General features: G+C 36.7%; 1 protein-coding gene and 1 long non-coding RNA gene across 2 annotated transcripts in view; one reads left to right on the top strand and one right to left on the bottom strand.

Moving 5' to 3' along the window:
• The window catches only part of LOC121862132 (G-protein coupled receptor 143-like), a 29,992-nt gene extending 19,859 nt beyond the window's left edge, over window positions 1-10,133 (top strand). The window contains exon 10 of the mRNA XM_042360153.1: window positions 9,960-10,133. Within this exon, the coding sequence (XP_042216087.1) occupies window positions 9,960-10,000 (41 nt within the window). The 3' untranslated portion in view covers window positions 10,001-10,133. The remainder of the gene's footprint in view (window positions 1-9,959) is intronic.
• A 2,303-nt stretch (window positions 10,134-12,436) lies between these two features.
• Window positions 12,437-17,968, bottom strand: LOC121862133. Its single transcript, XR_006088172.1, has 3 exons — window positions 17,483-17,968; window positions 14,457-14,560; window positions 12,437-12,532 (listed from the first exon to the last, which is right to left on the bottom strand). It is a non-coding gene; the product is annotated as an uncharacterized LOC121862133 (long non-coding RNA).
• Window positions 17,969-18,763: the final 795 nt, after the last annotated feature.

Here is an 18,763-nt window from a genome sequence, read left to right on the forward strand (position 1 = left end):
TCTAATTTATTCTTATAAACATAATTACTCCTGCACAGCTGTTAGCCTCTCATGGATAACGTGATTTGCCTCTTCTAATACACACGCCCACCCGGTGGAATATAGCACCCATGAGTACATTCACCCTCCCTTGTAAAACTCAGCTCACCACACCTGTTACACTCCACCTGCAAGTGGATCTGTAATTCTCTATAATGATACCAGCACCTCGTCACACACCCGCCTCAGGTGTGGGAGACTGAGGTTTCACCATGGTATGGCACCAGCACTGTTTCACTGGCTGATCTGCCCAAGCATCATGAGTTTCTCTATTTCATGTATGTATTCTCACCAGGTGGTATGCTGGGAATCCACAGGTTCAAGTGAACAGCATATTGGGATAGGATACTGCTTGAGAAGGTGTCTGGACCCAGACCAAAGCTGGAGAATTATATACTGAAATGATGCATGTTATGAACCACCCACATCCCTGTCACCAGTACCATGTGTTTAAACCAACTCACAGAGTAAGCCTTTTAGGATGGTTCATTTATATTTAATTTATTCTGCTTATGCGAACGGAGGATTACTGGAGGGCAGTGCCCAGCCGGCTTTCACCCGGCCAGCTGCAGTCAACTGACTCACTGACTTTCATGTTCTCACTTCATTTCATTTGGAATCTGTGCCTAAATCCACTAACCACTTACATACCAGAATACGGTTCGGGCTTTGCTTAGTTCCCCGGCATCCTAATTTCACTTGGGAAACCCTGCATTGGGGATCCTCCTCACACATTGTAATCTTTACCAACACATATAAGACTTGATCACTGCATGGGCATATGCTAATTTGAGAATAGAGGGCTAAGTTCAAATCAATGCCTACAAGATATTTCCTTTCAAGTATACTTTCTCGTCACTTCCAACACCTGTACACTGTAGTTCTGATACATTTATCCTTCCAGACTATTGTTCCCTCAAAATTTTAATGTCCGTATCAAGACCTTCATACTAATTTATTCATTAATTATCCCAGCAATAATTAGTCCCCTGCCCAAGGATATTCTAATACTCAAGTGATACTTGTTCTCTTTTAATGTTATAATATTATATACTTAATATTATATAAATCAGAGTAAAAATACATAATATCTAAATACTGAGAAGTGAAGTTATCTTATCAAAGTTTCTCCAGTTCTCGGAGATTCTACAAGCTAACGGTGGATTGTTATGTAGCGTAATATGAATTAAAGGAGGTTTTAGAATTATGTGATGTGTAGTAAGACTTGTCTCTTGGGAGACTCCATCTACAAGGTAACAAAACCAACAGTCATAAAGAAATGGAAAAGAATTTTGGCCAATGGAAATAAAAGCATCCAGTTACAAGTATCTGGGAATGTTTGTGGGTATAAATAATAATATAAAGACTAAATTACTAATGTCAAAATATATATGTACATCTCGCTAAAACCCTGAATGGTCAAATAGAGGAAATACTAAATGGGTTGATTCATGTACCAAGTATAGTTTGAGTATCATTGATTATTCAGCTCCAGTTCTGCTTTCTTACCAGGAAGACCTAGGCATTAGAGCTATCCAGAATGACAATGGTGATTGTGCTTGTAGGCCAACAAGAATAGAGATTATGAGGATGGAGCTAAATGTAAATTGGAGCAATAATATAACTAGATGAATGTTTACTGTACCAAGGTCATTAGCCTGCTGTTGATTGATCAATGGAAATGTAATTACTGGTAATTTTAAGATGAATACTTGTACTAAATAAACCCTTTAATGTTATGTGAATATGAATATTGTAGACTAAAATTTTAAATCAAAGTTTATTTGGAAAGTCCTTGGTTCATGGAGAATAGCGTTAAAGCCAGAATAACCTTTTGAGTTACAGCAAATATTCCTTGAGTAAACATGAGGAAAATGTTTATATTTGTACTTTTATCCTCATCACTGATCGGTTTGTTAGTCGCCTGAATGGTCTGTCACGCTTCTTTAAAAGTACTTTGCGCACCGCTCCAGTGTTGTCAGTTTAATTTGAAAGAGCTCACATTCGTGTCGTTAAACACTTTTTCTGGAGGTTGTTCCAAGGTTCACAACTCTCACTCGAAAAAGTAGTTCTCAGTTTTTGGACCTGCGGGTTGTTCAATCTGTGAGCTGTAGTCTCTGTGAGAGGTCGTCGCCAGCTCAAGTAAATGACACTTGACTTGCAGCTTGAGATGCTTGTCACCTATTAGTCAGCCCTTGCCAGTCTGTAGTTCAGGCATCTGATTCTCAGGTAGTACTAAGTCAGTCTATGTCTCCTTGAAGTTTCAAATCATCGACAGTCCTTTATGCATATCTTGGGACTGACGGAAGCACCAGATAAAATACTTCCACTATTTGATCCAACCAACGTCAATTGGTTTTCCCTTTATCGATCACAGCATGTTCATGAACCTCTATTTGATGCAATCGTTTTGTTTTAGTATGTTTTATCCAAATGGGTCACTTTTTAATAGTTATTATTCAGCGTAGGGTTAGCTTTCTTGTGCTTAGATTTGGTCAGGCCAGTGATACCCCCCATCTCTTCCCTCATCCTGTGGTTAAATTTCTATAATATTTGGGTATTTGCCTGGGTTGTTTCATTGAAATAGGTAAAAGTTAAGTTGAATGGATTAACACTATATGGTGTCTGCCAATCTGCAAGGTGTTCCAGTGCCACAATTTACCCTCCTGTTATGGATGAACAGTGCTGGGTTTTTGTTCCTCTGTAATGTGTCGGGTCTCTAACATGTTGGAACAGAAAATTCTTCGTAATTTCTTTAAAAGAGTGGTTAGGTTATTGGGGTCATTTGGGGTGAACTGGTTTCTTATATGTTATCATATAAAGTCCCCATGTAAGGAGGTAGGTAGGTATACTGCAGCATTGTGTATAAGGCTGTTAAGTTCTTTGATTTAGGGGCACAGTTTGGGATCAGACATCCGATTATAAGTAAGTTCTCTTTACTTTTAATTTACACCACTTGGACTCTTCAAGACATCCTCTCCTGTACCCTTGCCTGGTTGGCCTAAGAACTGCTGAGCATAGATCAACCACACCTCTGTGCTTTGGAGAAAGGTTCTGTAATGAGTCATATCAGCAATATTTGAACTCACACCCTGGATCGATTCTTCCATGCAATGCAGTTCTCCAACTGCTACAAGTGTATCTTCAGTAGGGTTCAAACTCCTTTCTCTAACAAGGGCGTGTCAGTATTAGTGATGGCATTTCAAGCTTGTTCGGTAGCGTCTTCTGCTCATGGTAGTAGCCCCCTACCATTCTGAAGGCAGCATTTGCTAAGTACCTGTATTTTGCAGGGTTTGGTTAGGAAATGTCATTGTTTGCAGGGGCTGGCCTCCTCCCAGCTGATAGGCAGAGATGGTGCCACCTCCCAGGCGGAGGTTGCTTTGTTGTACCTCAGCCCTGTGTGACACTTGGTTCCACCCTCTCCCTGAATGGGCTACCTGTTGTGTCCGCCCTCTACTTTGTCCATTTTCTGTTGTGCCCGAGGAGCTTCCTGTGCTTTTCCTCTCACGTGATCTGGGTGGCTACACTCAAATGCCTTGTTCTGGCTAGCTAGGCTGAATAAACTCCCATTTCTCCTCCCTCACTGATCCTGAGGAGAGGCTTGTCCTCCTGCTTGTCCCAGCCTCCCGCCTTAAACGTGACTGTAATGCTAGGGTTTACTTTAACTTAAGGGTGCCGAAACAACCGCAGGACAACATGTGTAGTTGTTCTTGGGAGCTGGCAAAGAATCTAGCAGTATCTACTGTATGAGTGATAGTATATAGCAGTGAATATGTTTATTTTTTTTTTTTTAAGGAGATTAGCCATTGGACACAGTGTTCTATTTTATACGAGTGTCTGGGGGCAAATGTAATATATAATAATAATAATAATAATAATAATAATAATAATAATAATAATAATAATAATAATAATAATAATAATACAATAATAATAATAATAATAATAATAATAATAATAATAATTAATAATAATAATTAATAATAATAATAATTAATAATAATAAATAATAATAATTAATAATAATAATAATTATTCATAATAATTATAAATAAAATTTATAATAAAACAAACAAAAAATATAATAAAAAATAAATGATAATACTACAGTAACTGTAATAATAATAATAATAATAATAATAATTTTAATAATAAAGAACTATAAATACAAAAAAGAAAAAAAAAGATCAAAAGTGAGAAATGATATATGTATGTTGTGTTGTCAATAGTAAGATAGACAATTGAGACCCTGCAATGTGTGTAAAATGAGGCAGAAAAGTCAGATCAGCACCTGGGACTTGTCACACTTTTGTGATGCCATATGGCAGCAGAGTCACCATTAGACAACACATTATGCTTCCAATATCTACCAGGCATAGTACCTCCTGTTTGGTAGCTGCCTTACTCCTACCAAAGTTGAGGGTGTAAGGAAGGTGAAACCCCAACTTAAGTTTTAACCAATTTTTTTTTTACGACGCAATAAAATACTAGCACTGTGACAATACAAAATAGTTAGCCTTCCCTGTAACTAAGGTCACTGCACACAAAACATAACTGGACATTCTCCATAAATTTAGTGGTCTGTTTTGCCATACAAAATAACTGACCTTAATACTATCATTACACACTTTAAGGTGATATACAATAAGCACTGAGTATAATGTTATACAGCGGTATGAGCCTCCTTAATACTATCAGTACACACTTACATTACAGGATACAGATGCCTGGTATAATACAACATACAAGTTACCCTTCGTGTTTACTGTGACACTGCAAAATAGAAACTTTGAGATGCCCTTAGTGCAGTGAGTGTGGGCGTTATGCAGCTGTAATAAGAGTCATTAAGAGATTAGGACCTGTACTAATGTATGCAGTTCACAGAATTTACATAAACTCTATATTAATGTACAAAAATAAATGCCATTCTTGGAGCAATAATGTTTAAATACCAATGTTAGATTAAATTACGGGCCAGAACTATTAGCTTAAATTTGTATATGAGGCAGCATATATCTAATTGCTGTATGTTAATGTCCAAGTCTTCTACTTTATTATGACCTAAAAAAAAAAAATTTAGCTAGAGTTTGCATTTCTTTGGCTACATTAGTTACCTAATAATGTCCAAGATGCTGTATGAAAATATATTCAACATGATATTATATACAGTTAAGATGTTAAAGTTCATCTGCCCATAACACCAGGTACTATTTGAAACCCAAATCATTATTTACTACTGGTGCCATATATCTGTGGTGGTGTTGAAGGAATATATTTGAGTATGAACATGAATCAAAACTACCAACCATTTAGTCTAGATAAAATATCAAAATATCTCGTCAGAGTTGAGCAAAACTTATCAAATATTTAGATAATTTCAACAGAGATTGAAGAGGTTCTGTGAGCAAATGACAACACCTTGACTATACAATAGTTCTACCATCACTGTACTACTTTACCAAGATGATTTACTACCTGTGTTAATGTATCTTGACTTATGATAAAACTTTCACGTAAATAAAGACAGATGTACATGGTATGATGTCTATTGATGCAACTAATTATCCATTAAAGATTTTAAAATTTTACAGACAATAAGTTTAACCTTGTTCACTATCTGTATAATAAATAACATTTTTAAAAGGTTGATGAAACAAAATGGGGTATATGGTGATATTTAACCAACACCAAGTGTCTACACTAAGGCCATAGAAGAAATTACATTCTTAAGCAGATAATTATAGCGTGTTTAATATCTATAAAAGTGTATTTGTGCTTATCTTTATTTCTATATTCATAGAGTTTGTTCAAGTGGTTTTATATTAATGTATATCACTGTATTCAAGTTTGTTTGTCACATTTACCTTTCTGTTAAAGTCATTCAAACATTTATTTAATTCTGCTTTTTTCTATGTAATAGTTTATGGATGTCTGAGATAACCATTGTATAAACATTTCCATTATCTTATTCAAACTCCTTTATACCATTGTACAGAATGTGTGTCTTGTGAGTACTCTTCTGGGAGAAAATTTTCACATTCTCTGCATTTAAACTCATTACACCATTGTGTGCAAGAATGTGTCTCTTGAGAGTACTTTTCTGGGGAAAACATTTCACATTCCTCATATTTTGAAACTTCTTTATACCCTGTGTTCAAGAATGTGTGTCTGAAAGATTATCTCTGGGAGAAACATTTCCCACATTCATTTAAACTTTTATACCTGTGCAAGAATGTGTGTGTTTGAAGATTACCCTGGGAGGAAACATTTCCCTACATTCCTCACATTTAAACTTCTTTTGATACTGTAAGAATGTGTATTAAAGATTACTCTTTTAGTGAAAATGCCTCACATTCCTCATTCAAACTCTAGGCACCATTGTGAAAGAATGTGTCTTTGAGACTACTCTTTGCGAAAATGTTTCCCTATTCCATTATATTCTAAGCCTCACAACTATTGTGTACAAGAATGTGGTCTTGAGGAGAACCTGGGGAAAAACATTTCCATTCCTCATATTCAACTCCTTTCACACCATTGTGTACAGAATGTGTGTCTTGAGGATCACTGTTCTGGAAGAAACATTCCCATTCTTTTCATGCATTTCTAACCTTATACCATTGTGTCTAAGAATGTGTTTCTTTAGGAGTACCCTTAGTGCAAAATGTTTCCCACATCTCCCATACGAAACTCCTCTACCATGTACAAGACTGTGTGTTGAGAGTACTCTTAGGGAGAAACATTTCCCACATTCCTCACATTCAAACTCCTTTATACCATTGTGTACAAGAATGTGTATCTTGAGAGTACTTTGCAGAACATTTCCGCATTCCTCACATTCAAACTCCTTCATTATTGTGTACAAGAAAGTGTGTCTTGAGAGTACCGGAGAAACATTTCCCACATTCCTCACATTTAAACTCTCACCACTGTGTCTAAGTAAATGTTTCATATAGCTTGAGTAAATATTTCACATGAGAACTTTTTATCTGCTTGACATTGTGAACTTCTTTAGTTACACCTGGTCTTGAGATGTGACGCCAAAAGTAACTGAAACAGAATATTTTGCCTTAGATGATATTCTTATAAAAGTACATTATATAAATAAGAAAACTACAAGTGACTAAATCAACTTGTGTAACACAGTAAAAATAAAATATAAATATAAAAATGGTTATATTAATCTACATTAGAAGATAAAATCCAAGTTTTTTGAAGTGACACGAATTGTGTGAGTATGGAAACAAGAAAGAAGGCAGAGCATTCCACAGTGAGGAAAAGAAGGATGTACTATAGCGGGTTATTATGAGTGTAGCATACAGACACAGTTTGGCTGTGAGTAAGATGTACTATAACGGTTATTATAATGTGACCCACATCCAAAGATACAGTTTGGTTGTGTGTTAAGAAGGATGTATTATAACGGGTTATTATAGTGTGACCCACATCCACAGACACAGTTTGGGCTGTATAAAAGATGTACTATAACAGGTTATTATAATGTGACTCACAGACACAGTTTGGCTGTGTGAGTAAAGAAGGATGTACTATAACAGGTTATTATAATGTGACCTCATCCACAGACACAGTTTGGTTGTGTGAGTATGATGTGATTGGTTTGTATAGTGTGACCCAATCCACAGACATGGTTGTACCGGAGTAAAAGGATGTAATATTTGGGTTATTATAGTGTGACCCTGTACACAGTTTGGTTGTGTGGTAGGAAGGATGTGCTATAGCGGGTTATTATGGTGTGACCTACAGACCTGGTTTGGCTGTGAGTAAAGAGATGTACTATAACAGGTTATTATAGTGTGAGCCCACATCCACGGGCTGGTTGAATGTGTGTGAGGGAAGAAGGATGTACTATAGCGGGTTATTATAGTGACCCACATCACAGACATGGCAGTTTGGCTGTGAGTAAGGAAGGATGTATTATACTTGGGTTATTATGGTGTGACCCATCCTGAGTACAGTTTGGCTGTGTGAGAGTAAGAAGGATGTATATAATTGTGTTATTGTAAGTGTGACTCATCCACAGGCACAGTTTGGCTGTGTGTGAATAAGGGTCTTTTATCTTGGGTTATTATGAGTGTGGCCCAGACACAGTTTGGCTGTGTGTGAGTAAAAAGGATGTGCTATAACAGGTTATTATAATGTGATCTATAGACACAGTTTGGTTGTGTGTGAGTAAGGATGTACTATCTTGGGTTATTATGTGTATTAGAGACACAGTTTGGCTGTGAGTAAAGAAGGATGTACTACTCTTGGGTTATTATAGTGTGACCTGCAGACACAGTTTGGCTGTGTGTGTAAAGGATGTACTATAACAGGTTATAATGTATTACATCCACATTTCTGTTTGGCTGTGTGGTAAAGAAGGATGTACTAATGGGGTTATTATAGTGTGACCCACAGACACAGTTTGGCTGTGTGAGTAAAGAAGGATGTACTATAACGGGTTATTATGGTGTGACAGACATCCACACAGACACAGTTTGGCTGTGTGAGTAAAGAAGGATGTACTATAACGGGTTATTATAGTGTGACTGACATCCACACAGAAACAATTTGGCTGTGTGAGTAAAGAAGGATGTACTATAACGGGTTATTATTGTGTGACTGACATCCACACAAAAACGGTGGGCACCGCGGGCAAGACGAGTGTTACGAGCCCACGGCCTTGCCGGCGGTACACAGGATGCCAAATCCACCAAACATTGCCCGTTAAAGTATCTGTTAAAGAGAAAGAGTGAAGCAACATCATGGTGAAGAGAAGATAGATTATCAATAGTTGGACAGAAGAAGAGCCACCCAAGATATGAGAGCAGTACTCCAAGTTAGGACCAATGAATCCTTCATATACTTGAAGCAACTGCTCAGGGGTGAAGTAGCTACAGGAACGCATCCCTGTCGTAAGTCGGGGACGGCCTGTATTACAAAATGAAACATATGTATTGGACAAGATAAAACCAACTGCCTTGTTAAGCTATAAAACAATAATAACTCGAGTAGACCTTATGAGTCAAGAACCAATTATTATCCTTAAGACATAAACTTAGTACTAGTATAAACTTTATCTATTATAAAATTTTCATCTAGATCAAGGTTAAGTTTGGTTAGGTTAAGTTCAATTTAATCTACCCCAAAACTAGTATTAATACTCCTCAACAAATTAACTCCCGAATTTCTACGTCTGGCATCACGGTATTTGTTTAAATTATGACCACCAATATTAAGAACATTATTACTGATAAGTTTGGACCCTACAGTACAGTAGAGTAATTAAAACATCAATTAAGCTGGTGGTCATGGGAGTGAGGTAGTGGTGGTGACGGGAATGTGGTGGTGGTGAGTACTGGTGGTGAGTGTTGGTGGTGGTGAAGAATGTTGTTGGTGGTAGTAAGTGTTATTGGTGGTGATGATGGTGAGTGTTGGTGGTGACTGTTGTTGGAGGTGGTGGTGGTGACTTCTTGTTGGTGGTGACTGTTATTCTTGGTGGCGAGGAGTGTTGTTGTTGGGGTGGTGACTGTTGGCAGTGGTGGTGACTATTGTTGTTGGTGGTTGTGGTGACTGTTGGTGGTGGTGACTATTGTTGTTGGTGGTGGTGACTATTGTTGTTGGTGGTGGTGACTGTTGTTGTTGGTGGTGACTGTTGTTGGCAGTTGTTGGCAGTTGTGGTGACTGTTGGTGGTGGTGGTGACTACATATTGTTGGTGGTAGTGACTGTTGTTGTTGGTGGTGACTGTTGTTGGTGGTGGTGGTGAGTGGTGTTGTTGGTGGTGACTTGTTGGTGGTGATGAGTGTAAGGAATAAAGGTGAATCTTCTGTTTTTCATATAAAATATATTTTACATATGTGATTGCATTTTAATTTTTTTTTTATTGATATTTGTTGAGAACAGCCACGTGTTTACTCTACAGCACCAGACAGGAGACAGCCTACAGCCACGTGTTTACTCTGAAGCACCAGCCGGAAGACAGCCTACAGCCACGTGTTTACTCTACAGCACTACAGCACCAGCCGGGAGACAGCCTACAGCCATGTGTTTACTCTACAGCACCAGCCGGGAAACAGCCTACAGCCACGTGTTTACTCTACAGCAGCAAATTATTAATGACTCATATACAAGTGATATCTCCGTTAGGCGGAACAATTCCGGGTACCGAAAAAATGTTCTCGGAATTTCCAGAATATGTGCCTAATTTTCATCTTTGAAACCAGAAAAAAAAGGTCCCACTTCCCAGGAATTTTCCGGGTACTTGAAAAATTCCTTGGAATTTTCCAGAGAATGTGCTCCTCGGAAATCGTTCCCAAAGCAGGACTTTTACGGAAAATTCCTGCTTTGGGAACGATTTTCCGAGAAAATTTAAATTACGGTTATTGGAAAGTTCCGGGTTTGAAGGATTCCAGCTAACAGGGGTATTACTTATAACCTGTATGTTAACTACATGTTTCCTTTTTGTATTGAAAGCTTTTGTTAAACAATCTACTCCCTAATGGTGCCATGTCTAATACTTTGAGACATTATTTTGTCAATTGTATACTGTAATTTTACTCTGGCTGCTGTGCTTTTCAATAAACAATTAATTCTTCTTATTATTATTAATACTACACACACACACACATTTTCACAAGCATTAGCCATCTCTCTCCTGGACAAAAATAGGAGTGACTACAGCCAGGACTGACAATTTATTTTTTTTAACCCAAACCCATTTTTTAAACCACTTCTTTTAATGCTATTATGTTAGTTTTAATAATTTTTAAGTATTTGTAGCCCCTTTTATAACTTTTTAATATGCTGTTAAATCATGAACATTACATTAAGGATGCTTTAGCAATCACTTGTACTCCTTTCCATCTCAAAAAAATCACTGCAGAGGACGAATTTGAGAAACAAGCTTTGATCAGCCACCCAGACTCATCCCACATGCTTAAAGGTAAACACAAAGTTCAATTTCATCTTAATACATGGAAAACTATTCTACTTTTACAGTTGAGAGTTTTAAAGAATTCATTAAGTACAGTTGCAGAGAGAAATGGATAATGGCAACTTGGCTCTCCTGGACCTATATAACACATAATCTGAACACATTAGAATCAGAGCCCAACCATAAACAAAAGCAGTCACCAGTTATAATGGACAATGGTAACTTGGCTCCCTTATAATCAGGATGTGTGCTGCCCTGTAAGAAAACTTATTATCACCAGTTTCACCAGTGTATAATAGTTCACATCCATGTCTATATTGAACAACCACAGGGACATAACCCATCCGTCTAACACCCACATTTATTTCAAATGTTTCACTTTCTTTCCCATTTACTCTTACTGTTGCCCAGCTGTTCTTATAGAAGTATTTTACTGCATTAATAACCTTCCTCCCACCACATACACTTGTAATACCTCCCACAATGCTTTTCTGTTAGCCCTTACATAATTTTAACCCATTCTTAAAACCCTCTAGTATATATTCCCGTTAAAGATACTACGTACTCCACCAAAAAGAGTTCGGGTAAATGAGAGTAGGTAGCGAGGTGCAGCACACTGCTACTAAACATATAAAGGCAAGACTCAGGTTCAGAGTCTGAGACAGTAAGACATACTTCGCACGACACTCAGACGTTCAACTGCACAAACTAATGATACTGGATTTTCCACCTTTTTTAAAAACATTTCTGGTAAATAGAGGAGCAGTCCAGAGCAGCACATACAGTAGTTTAAAAAAAAGGAAGTGAATTCCAATATACAGTTCTTGAAGTCTGATATATGTGGTTTAACTGTAACTATATAATTACAGTAGTTCTAGATATACACTATGTACACTGAAGGCACAAAGTTGTGTGTCAGATAACATACTGAAAGTTTTCACTTTATAACATATCCAAATTTCAACACCTGTTAATAGGTTCAGATATTCCTCCAATGCAAGTGCTAACATGATGATTATGAAAACTATGTTCTTTTGACAACAAGCTGTCATTAAAATCATCGAATGAGAAAAGAAATGGTCGTATTCCAATAATAAACCCTTCATAACAGTATTCCCCTCTGCCCTACAATTGGGCATAAAGGAGCATAAAATAACCCCTTATGGGAGATACTCTTATCTAACAAAGAGTTGGCCATTGACTGCCTAATTCAGAGATGATGATGAGAGTAAGAGCAGATAGAAGGATGGGGATGAAGGGTATGGACATTCTGGGGATGTCACAACACTAGAGAGTAAATGAATGACAGCAAATGAAAAGTGTATCTGTACTTGTCATTGATTCCAGCTTGCTAGATTAAAAAAATTAGACAAGAGATTGTCTAGAAGAAAATTCAAAATACAGTGGTGACATACAAGCATATACTAAAACATGAAATAAAATAAATCAATACAATATTATTACCTTTTTCTCTGCCTCAGTCATCTTGACCTCCTGAGAGTCACAGCCAACCTTGCCTGCTGCTGTAGTGGGTGATGTCTCATTGTACACTTCCGCACGTGCTGTAGAAGTACTGCAGTTATTAAATCAAATACAATATATCATATCCAGTGTTGTATGACAATTACTAACTAGAATTTTGACAAATACACATACCTACAATGACAATGAAACGGAGGGCCTTTAAGCACAATTTTTAAGCCTACAGAAGAATTATGTACACAAGCCATAAAACATCATTTCTACATATTTTCAGCTACAAATATGTTCTCGATACTGACAACCAACACTGAAACATGACCACTCGTAACCACTTCCCATCTTCCACAAAATATTATCGTCCCTCAGTGTTTCAAGAGCACCTTCTACAACAATGGTTAAAAGTCTTCAAAATGGCAAAATAATTTTCAATGAAAAGCTCTAAAATGTATACTGTACTGATCTAGGTAGCCAAAGCTTTACACTGTTCTCAATATTCATAGTTAATTATACAATATTTGTTTCACATTACTGTACAATTGTACATGTATCTTAGCCATGATTGTGAAGCCAATTACAGTACAGTATATACAGTATATGTTACAGTCTAGTTGTGTAATCAATCATTTCACAAAATGACCAAACTAACCTAATCTCAGGTTAGATTAGGTTGGTTAGATTAAGATTAAGTTGGTTATGTTAGCTTGGTTAAGTTAGTTTGATAAGATAAGGTTAGGTCAGCTTAGGATTTAACCCGTCCCAAGTGAAACATTTATTTTACTGTTTCACTAAAAAAAAAAAAAATCCATCATTTGGTTACATGACTGATCACACAACTTGACAATCATATATAAATAAATTATCTTACAAAAATATTCTATATTACACTTGAGTTCATTTGCTTGTAATATTTTTGTCAATTCTATAAAGTAGGTGCCACTGTACCAGAGTACAGTACAGTACACTACAGTACAGTACAGCACAGTGCAATACAGTACATCTATACTGCACCATTACCCATCTTATACCCAGGTACTGTACTGTACACCCCAGAGATGCATCTCTCATAATCTTTAATTGTTAATAACTAAGAGTACTGTACCTGTATTTACAGACTGAAAATAAACAATTTCACCATACATATTTACAAGTTTATAAACATAAATGATGTTAGATCAGTTTAAATCACCTGGGCTAATACTATACAGTACAGTACAGTATATAAAAAACACCGGCTCCTCGACCCACCAATGAAACGTGGTTTTTACTTTTTTTTAATCTACACACTGATGATAACTGTTTCTTGTGTTAATGCTTTATTTTTGAGTTATGGTTCCATTCTCCTCCTTCAATATTAATACAGTACCCACAAAGTAAACAGGACTTTGAAGAAGAGGGAAATAGATTTGGTAGGCTAATTAGGTTAAGTTGTTGCATTGAACTGGGTTGGTCGAGTTGGTTTAGGTAAATTGTTGCGTTGGGTTGGGCTGGGGTTTTCTCAGAATTTTCCAGAAAATGTGCCCGATTTTCAACCTGGGAAATTCATTCCCAAACCCAGAATAAAGAGAGATTTTCTGGAAAAATTATGAGCAAATTCAAATTCCGGCTATTGGAAAATTCCGGCTAAGAGGGATTTCAGCCAATGGAGATATTTCCTTTACTATATCACCCAAAGAACATCTGTGAAATAAATTAATGTAATCAAACAACTTCTTCTGATATTATCCATTACCATATGCAATATCATCTCCGTTAGCCGGAATCCCTTAAACCCGGAACTCTCCGATAGTCGGAATTGAAATTTTCTCGGAAAATCGTTCCCAAAGCCGGAATTTTCCAGAAAATTCCGGCTTTGGCCAAAATTTTCCAAGGGACACATTTTCCGGATAATTCCGAGAAAATTTTCCCAATACCCGGAGAATTCCGGGGATGGGGGAGTTTTTTCCAGGTTTGAGAGATGAAAACCAGGCACATTTTCTGGAACTTCTGAGAACATTTTTCCGTTACCTTGAAAATTCCGGAGATGAGGGATTTTATTCTGGCTTTCAGAGAGTCGTCTCGTTACCCGGAAATCTCTCATTCCCGGAAGTGCTCTGCACCAATTGTTCCGGCTAATGGGGATATCACTGTATGAATATTTACCATCGTCTCCAAGAAAAAATCATGTAAGTGACATATATAATCAGTGGGTCATGGCATACATAGAGATGAACCTCAGTGATCCCAGACCAATATAATACCAAATGTAAACTAATCATTAGGACTGAGGCTCAATCCTAGGGGGGCCTAATCTCAAAGAACTGTGAAACCTCTATTTAACGGACTATATGAAGAGGAGAGTTTGTTATACTGAGGGTCTGTTAGATGATAAACCTCAATTTAACAAACTACAATACTGTATAAAGAAATGAAAATCCATTATATCAAGGGCCCATTAAATGTAAAACCCCCCAATTAATGGATTATACAGAGAGAGACGTCTGTTATATTCAGGTTTCACTCGTATCAATCAGAGTACCGTCCTCATATCTGAGGGTTGGTGACCACAGTGCTCCACTCTAAACGTTCTCTGTCTGTTTTTACCAATCCTCTAAGGTTTTGTATCTCTCTGGGGACCCAGTCTCTGCCTTCCCCAGCCAGGTCCTACCCTAAACTTTGCCCATTTATATTTCTGTTATAACCCCCTCATCCCTAATTATATGCCTAAAGTGTAATTATTCGGATAATGACAGTCCGCTGTTTTTCATTAAAAATGGATTTAAAAATGCCAAGTTTTCACAAATTTAATGAGGAGACACTGTATTGTTGGGAAAAAATATAAAATTGGCTGAAACCATGTGCTAACCTAACCAAACCTAAGAAAACCTGACCTGACCTGACCTGACCTAACCTATATCTTAACTCACCTATACTGTATCTAGAAAACTAAGCATTTACACAAGAAAATTAATAGAACTGGAAGTAACCAGCATAAAAAACTGTGACTAAAAACACCCTCACAATTGCCAAACCTGAAGGTCACATCCCTCATAATTAGTGAACCGCTGACAGCCACCATACATTACACGGTTTCCATATACCGCATCACAGCTGATGAAGTGACCAAGATGCCATTTTAACGTGCCTATACAGGTAGTTCTGCTATAACGCGATAATTGTGTTCTTGTAAAATATCGTGTTATAGAAAATCGCGTAATAGAAATAACAGGGCTTATGGAGAAAATAGGGTTAGGTGCAGATTACTCGAAATCGAAAAAATTTAGTAGTTAGCCTAACACAAAGGATAGCACAGTCTAAATAAATGTTACATTCATATCTAATAATGAAATCATACAGTAAATGTAACACTTTACTTGATGGGGGAGAAGGGTGATTTTGAGGTTGATAAAATCGAGCTTCTCTTCAAGTGTTATATCCTTTCTTTTACGATCATCACCGGGAATTCTATCACCAGAACGCTTCTTGTTGATATTCTTCTTTACTATATTCACAGTTAATACAGTGGGGTATGCTATAACGAACGGATCCTACTACGAATATTCCTATAACGAACGGTTTTACCGATAAAATTGAGAATGCTATAACGAACGAAACTCCTACAACGAACATAATTTAAATTTTTTTTTTCTAATTTATTGTTTTATTATTACAAATATTAATGATATTCTTTATTTCAGGGGTTTAGATGCATATTTATGCACTTTTTTACAATTTTTACAATTTTATATTATATTTTTCAGTGTTAAGTGGTTGTATTTGGGGGCCTGGAATGGATTAATCCTATAACAAACGAATGCTATAACGAACAAGGTTCTAGAACCAATTAGATTCATTATAGCATACCCCACTTTACCACAAAATTGGAGAAATAGTAAGCAAAAATCGCGTTATAGCAAACAAGCGTTCGCGTTATACAAATATCGTTCCTAATTCATAAATCGCGTTACAGCAAATTCGCGTTATCAAAACACGTGTTATAGCAGAACTCACTGTACCTCGAAAACTGAACATTTTCCCAAGAAAATAAATAGAAGTAAAATTAATCAGCATGCAAAACTCTGTCTAAAAACACCCTCCATAATTACCGAACCAATGACATTCACCAGTCGTATTATTAGCCAATTAAACTATCTAATTTTTCTTTTTCTGTACATTTTAAGTATTTTGCTATAAGTTTTTGCTAAGATTAGTACTTCTTCATTTGTTTTCCTGCCTATAACACCACCTTTCAAAGGCCTCCAACCTCTTCGTGGTGTCTGCTGAAAGTGTCCACGCTTCTGACCCATACATCAGTCCTTACCATAAAAAGCCTTTCAGCAGCCTTTTTTCTCAAATTAAAGGTAATGTCTCTTTTCAGTAGTTTTTTTTTTTTTTTTAAATTACCGTTTCGGTCATGCACCTATTTTCCGAAGGTCAGAATCGTTCAAAACCCATAAAAAAAAAACATCAGAAAAACATAATTTCAACCTAAACTAACCTAACCTAAATTCACAGCATGACCGAAACGATAATAATACCCGTTTAGGGGTCCGACTAATTACCCAAATGTACCCAAATGTAGCCGCAATGAAGTCAAATAATGGTCCTACATAAACAAATCGGGTTACCAATCACTTCTCGACTAGTATTTGGTGTCACAAAGTAAAAAAAATTGGAAAACGTAATTTCATTTGGGTTAATAGATCGAGTGCATGTACCGAACCGAACCTAACCTAACCTCGACTAGTATTTGGTGTCACAAAGTCACAAAAATTGGTAAACTTAATTTAATCTGAGTTAATAGATCAAGTGCATGTACCTAACCTAATCTAATCTAATCTAACCTAACCTAAGCTAACCTAACCTAACACAACTCAGATTAAATTAAGTTTACCAATTTTTTTTTACTTTATGACACCAAATAATAATCGAGAAGTGATTCACAGCCTGATTTATTCATGTAGGACCATTATTTGACTTCATTGCGGCTACATTTGGGTAATTAGTCGGACCGCCCGTTTTAGATTATTAAATACAGTACTGTTTTTGCTTACCCTATTCTTGTTTTCATTTCTTCCGTACATCTATACCATCATAGATTATGTTACTTAACAAATACGTGAAATATTTCAGTGTGCGAGCCGAGCTCTTTAATTCTCCCAAAGACAACAACAATAAATTTAAAGGGAAGGTTTGTTAGTAAGTTTGTCCTGATCTCCGACAACATTGTTACTGAACTAATGAAAATTGTGGTTTAACTTTTCATTCAGGCTATGCAGCAGATTGTTACTGAATTTCAGGTCTATTGGCGTTTTTTTGAGTAGCTGAAGCACCGGAAAACTTAGGCATTTCACTACCAAATTGAGGTGTTAAGGCCGTAAGTGTTGGCTCACGTCAACAAGGATTGACACAAACAATAACTTTACTACTGTACCAAGTTTGAAATATTTGTTAAACTATTTATTATAATTTTTTTAGACGAAGTCACAGACTAATATTAAAGAATGAAGAAATTCGATGGATAAAATGACAGAACAAACATTTACCCAATTCAACCAATCCTCCGCCGAGACATTGTCACTGGAAGTCATGGTCAAGGTTAAGTTACTACAAACTGGACAGCTAAGTATTTTTTTTTCTTGAACGTAGACGACATAAACCAAGAAGACCAAATATAACCCAATTATAATCTGATTTAATAATATTGGATTAGCTGTGATGAGGATAGGATAAGTCTGTTTATATCTTATGAACAAAAATTATGTTGGTAAGCCTATTTAAATATTTAAAACGTTACGCCTCACAAAGTTCACCTAAAAACGGTAATAAACCTGTAATTCGGTAACATGCTGCTGTATAATCATAATGAAAAATTAAACCAAGATTTTCAGAAGCAGCAATGTAGTCGGATGACCAGACCAAACTTGTTTAATCGCAAACCATCCCTTTAAACTTACTGTTGTCTTTGGGAGAATTAAAGAGCTCGACTCCTACACCAAGGAATATATAACAAGGAAGCTCAACTGAAACATTCCCAGAAAGGTCCCAAAATTTTACTACAGCGTCACCTGTTACAGAGCGACTGTACTACTCAGAGAACTATTTTTGTGAGAGAGAGAGTTCATAAAAGCTAAGTGACAGGGGTGAAGCAGTAGCCTGACACAACTTGCCAGAATAGGTCAGCTAAGGATAGGTTAGGTCAGAACACGTCATTATAGGAGGTCAGGAGGCGTGGCACTCTGATGAAAGGGTCGTAACCCCCGGCCCATATTCTATTGTAGTGGATTTCTCCCCTACAAACGCTGTTTGTCGCTGAGTAGCCGACCCCAACAATT

The sequence above is a fragment of the Homarus americanus genome, unplaced genomic scaffold (genome assembly GCF_018991925.1).
Source record: "Homarus americanus isolate GMGI-L3 unplaced genomic scaffold, GMGI_Hamer_2.0 scaffold25013, whole genome shotgun sequence".
Classification (NCBI taxonomy): Eukaryota; Metazoa; Arthropoda; class Malacostraca; order Decapoda; family Nephropidae; genus Homarus; species Homarus americanus.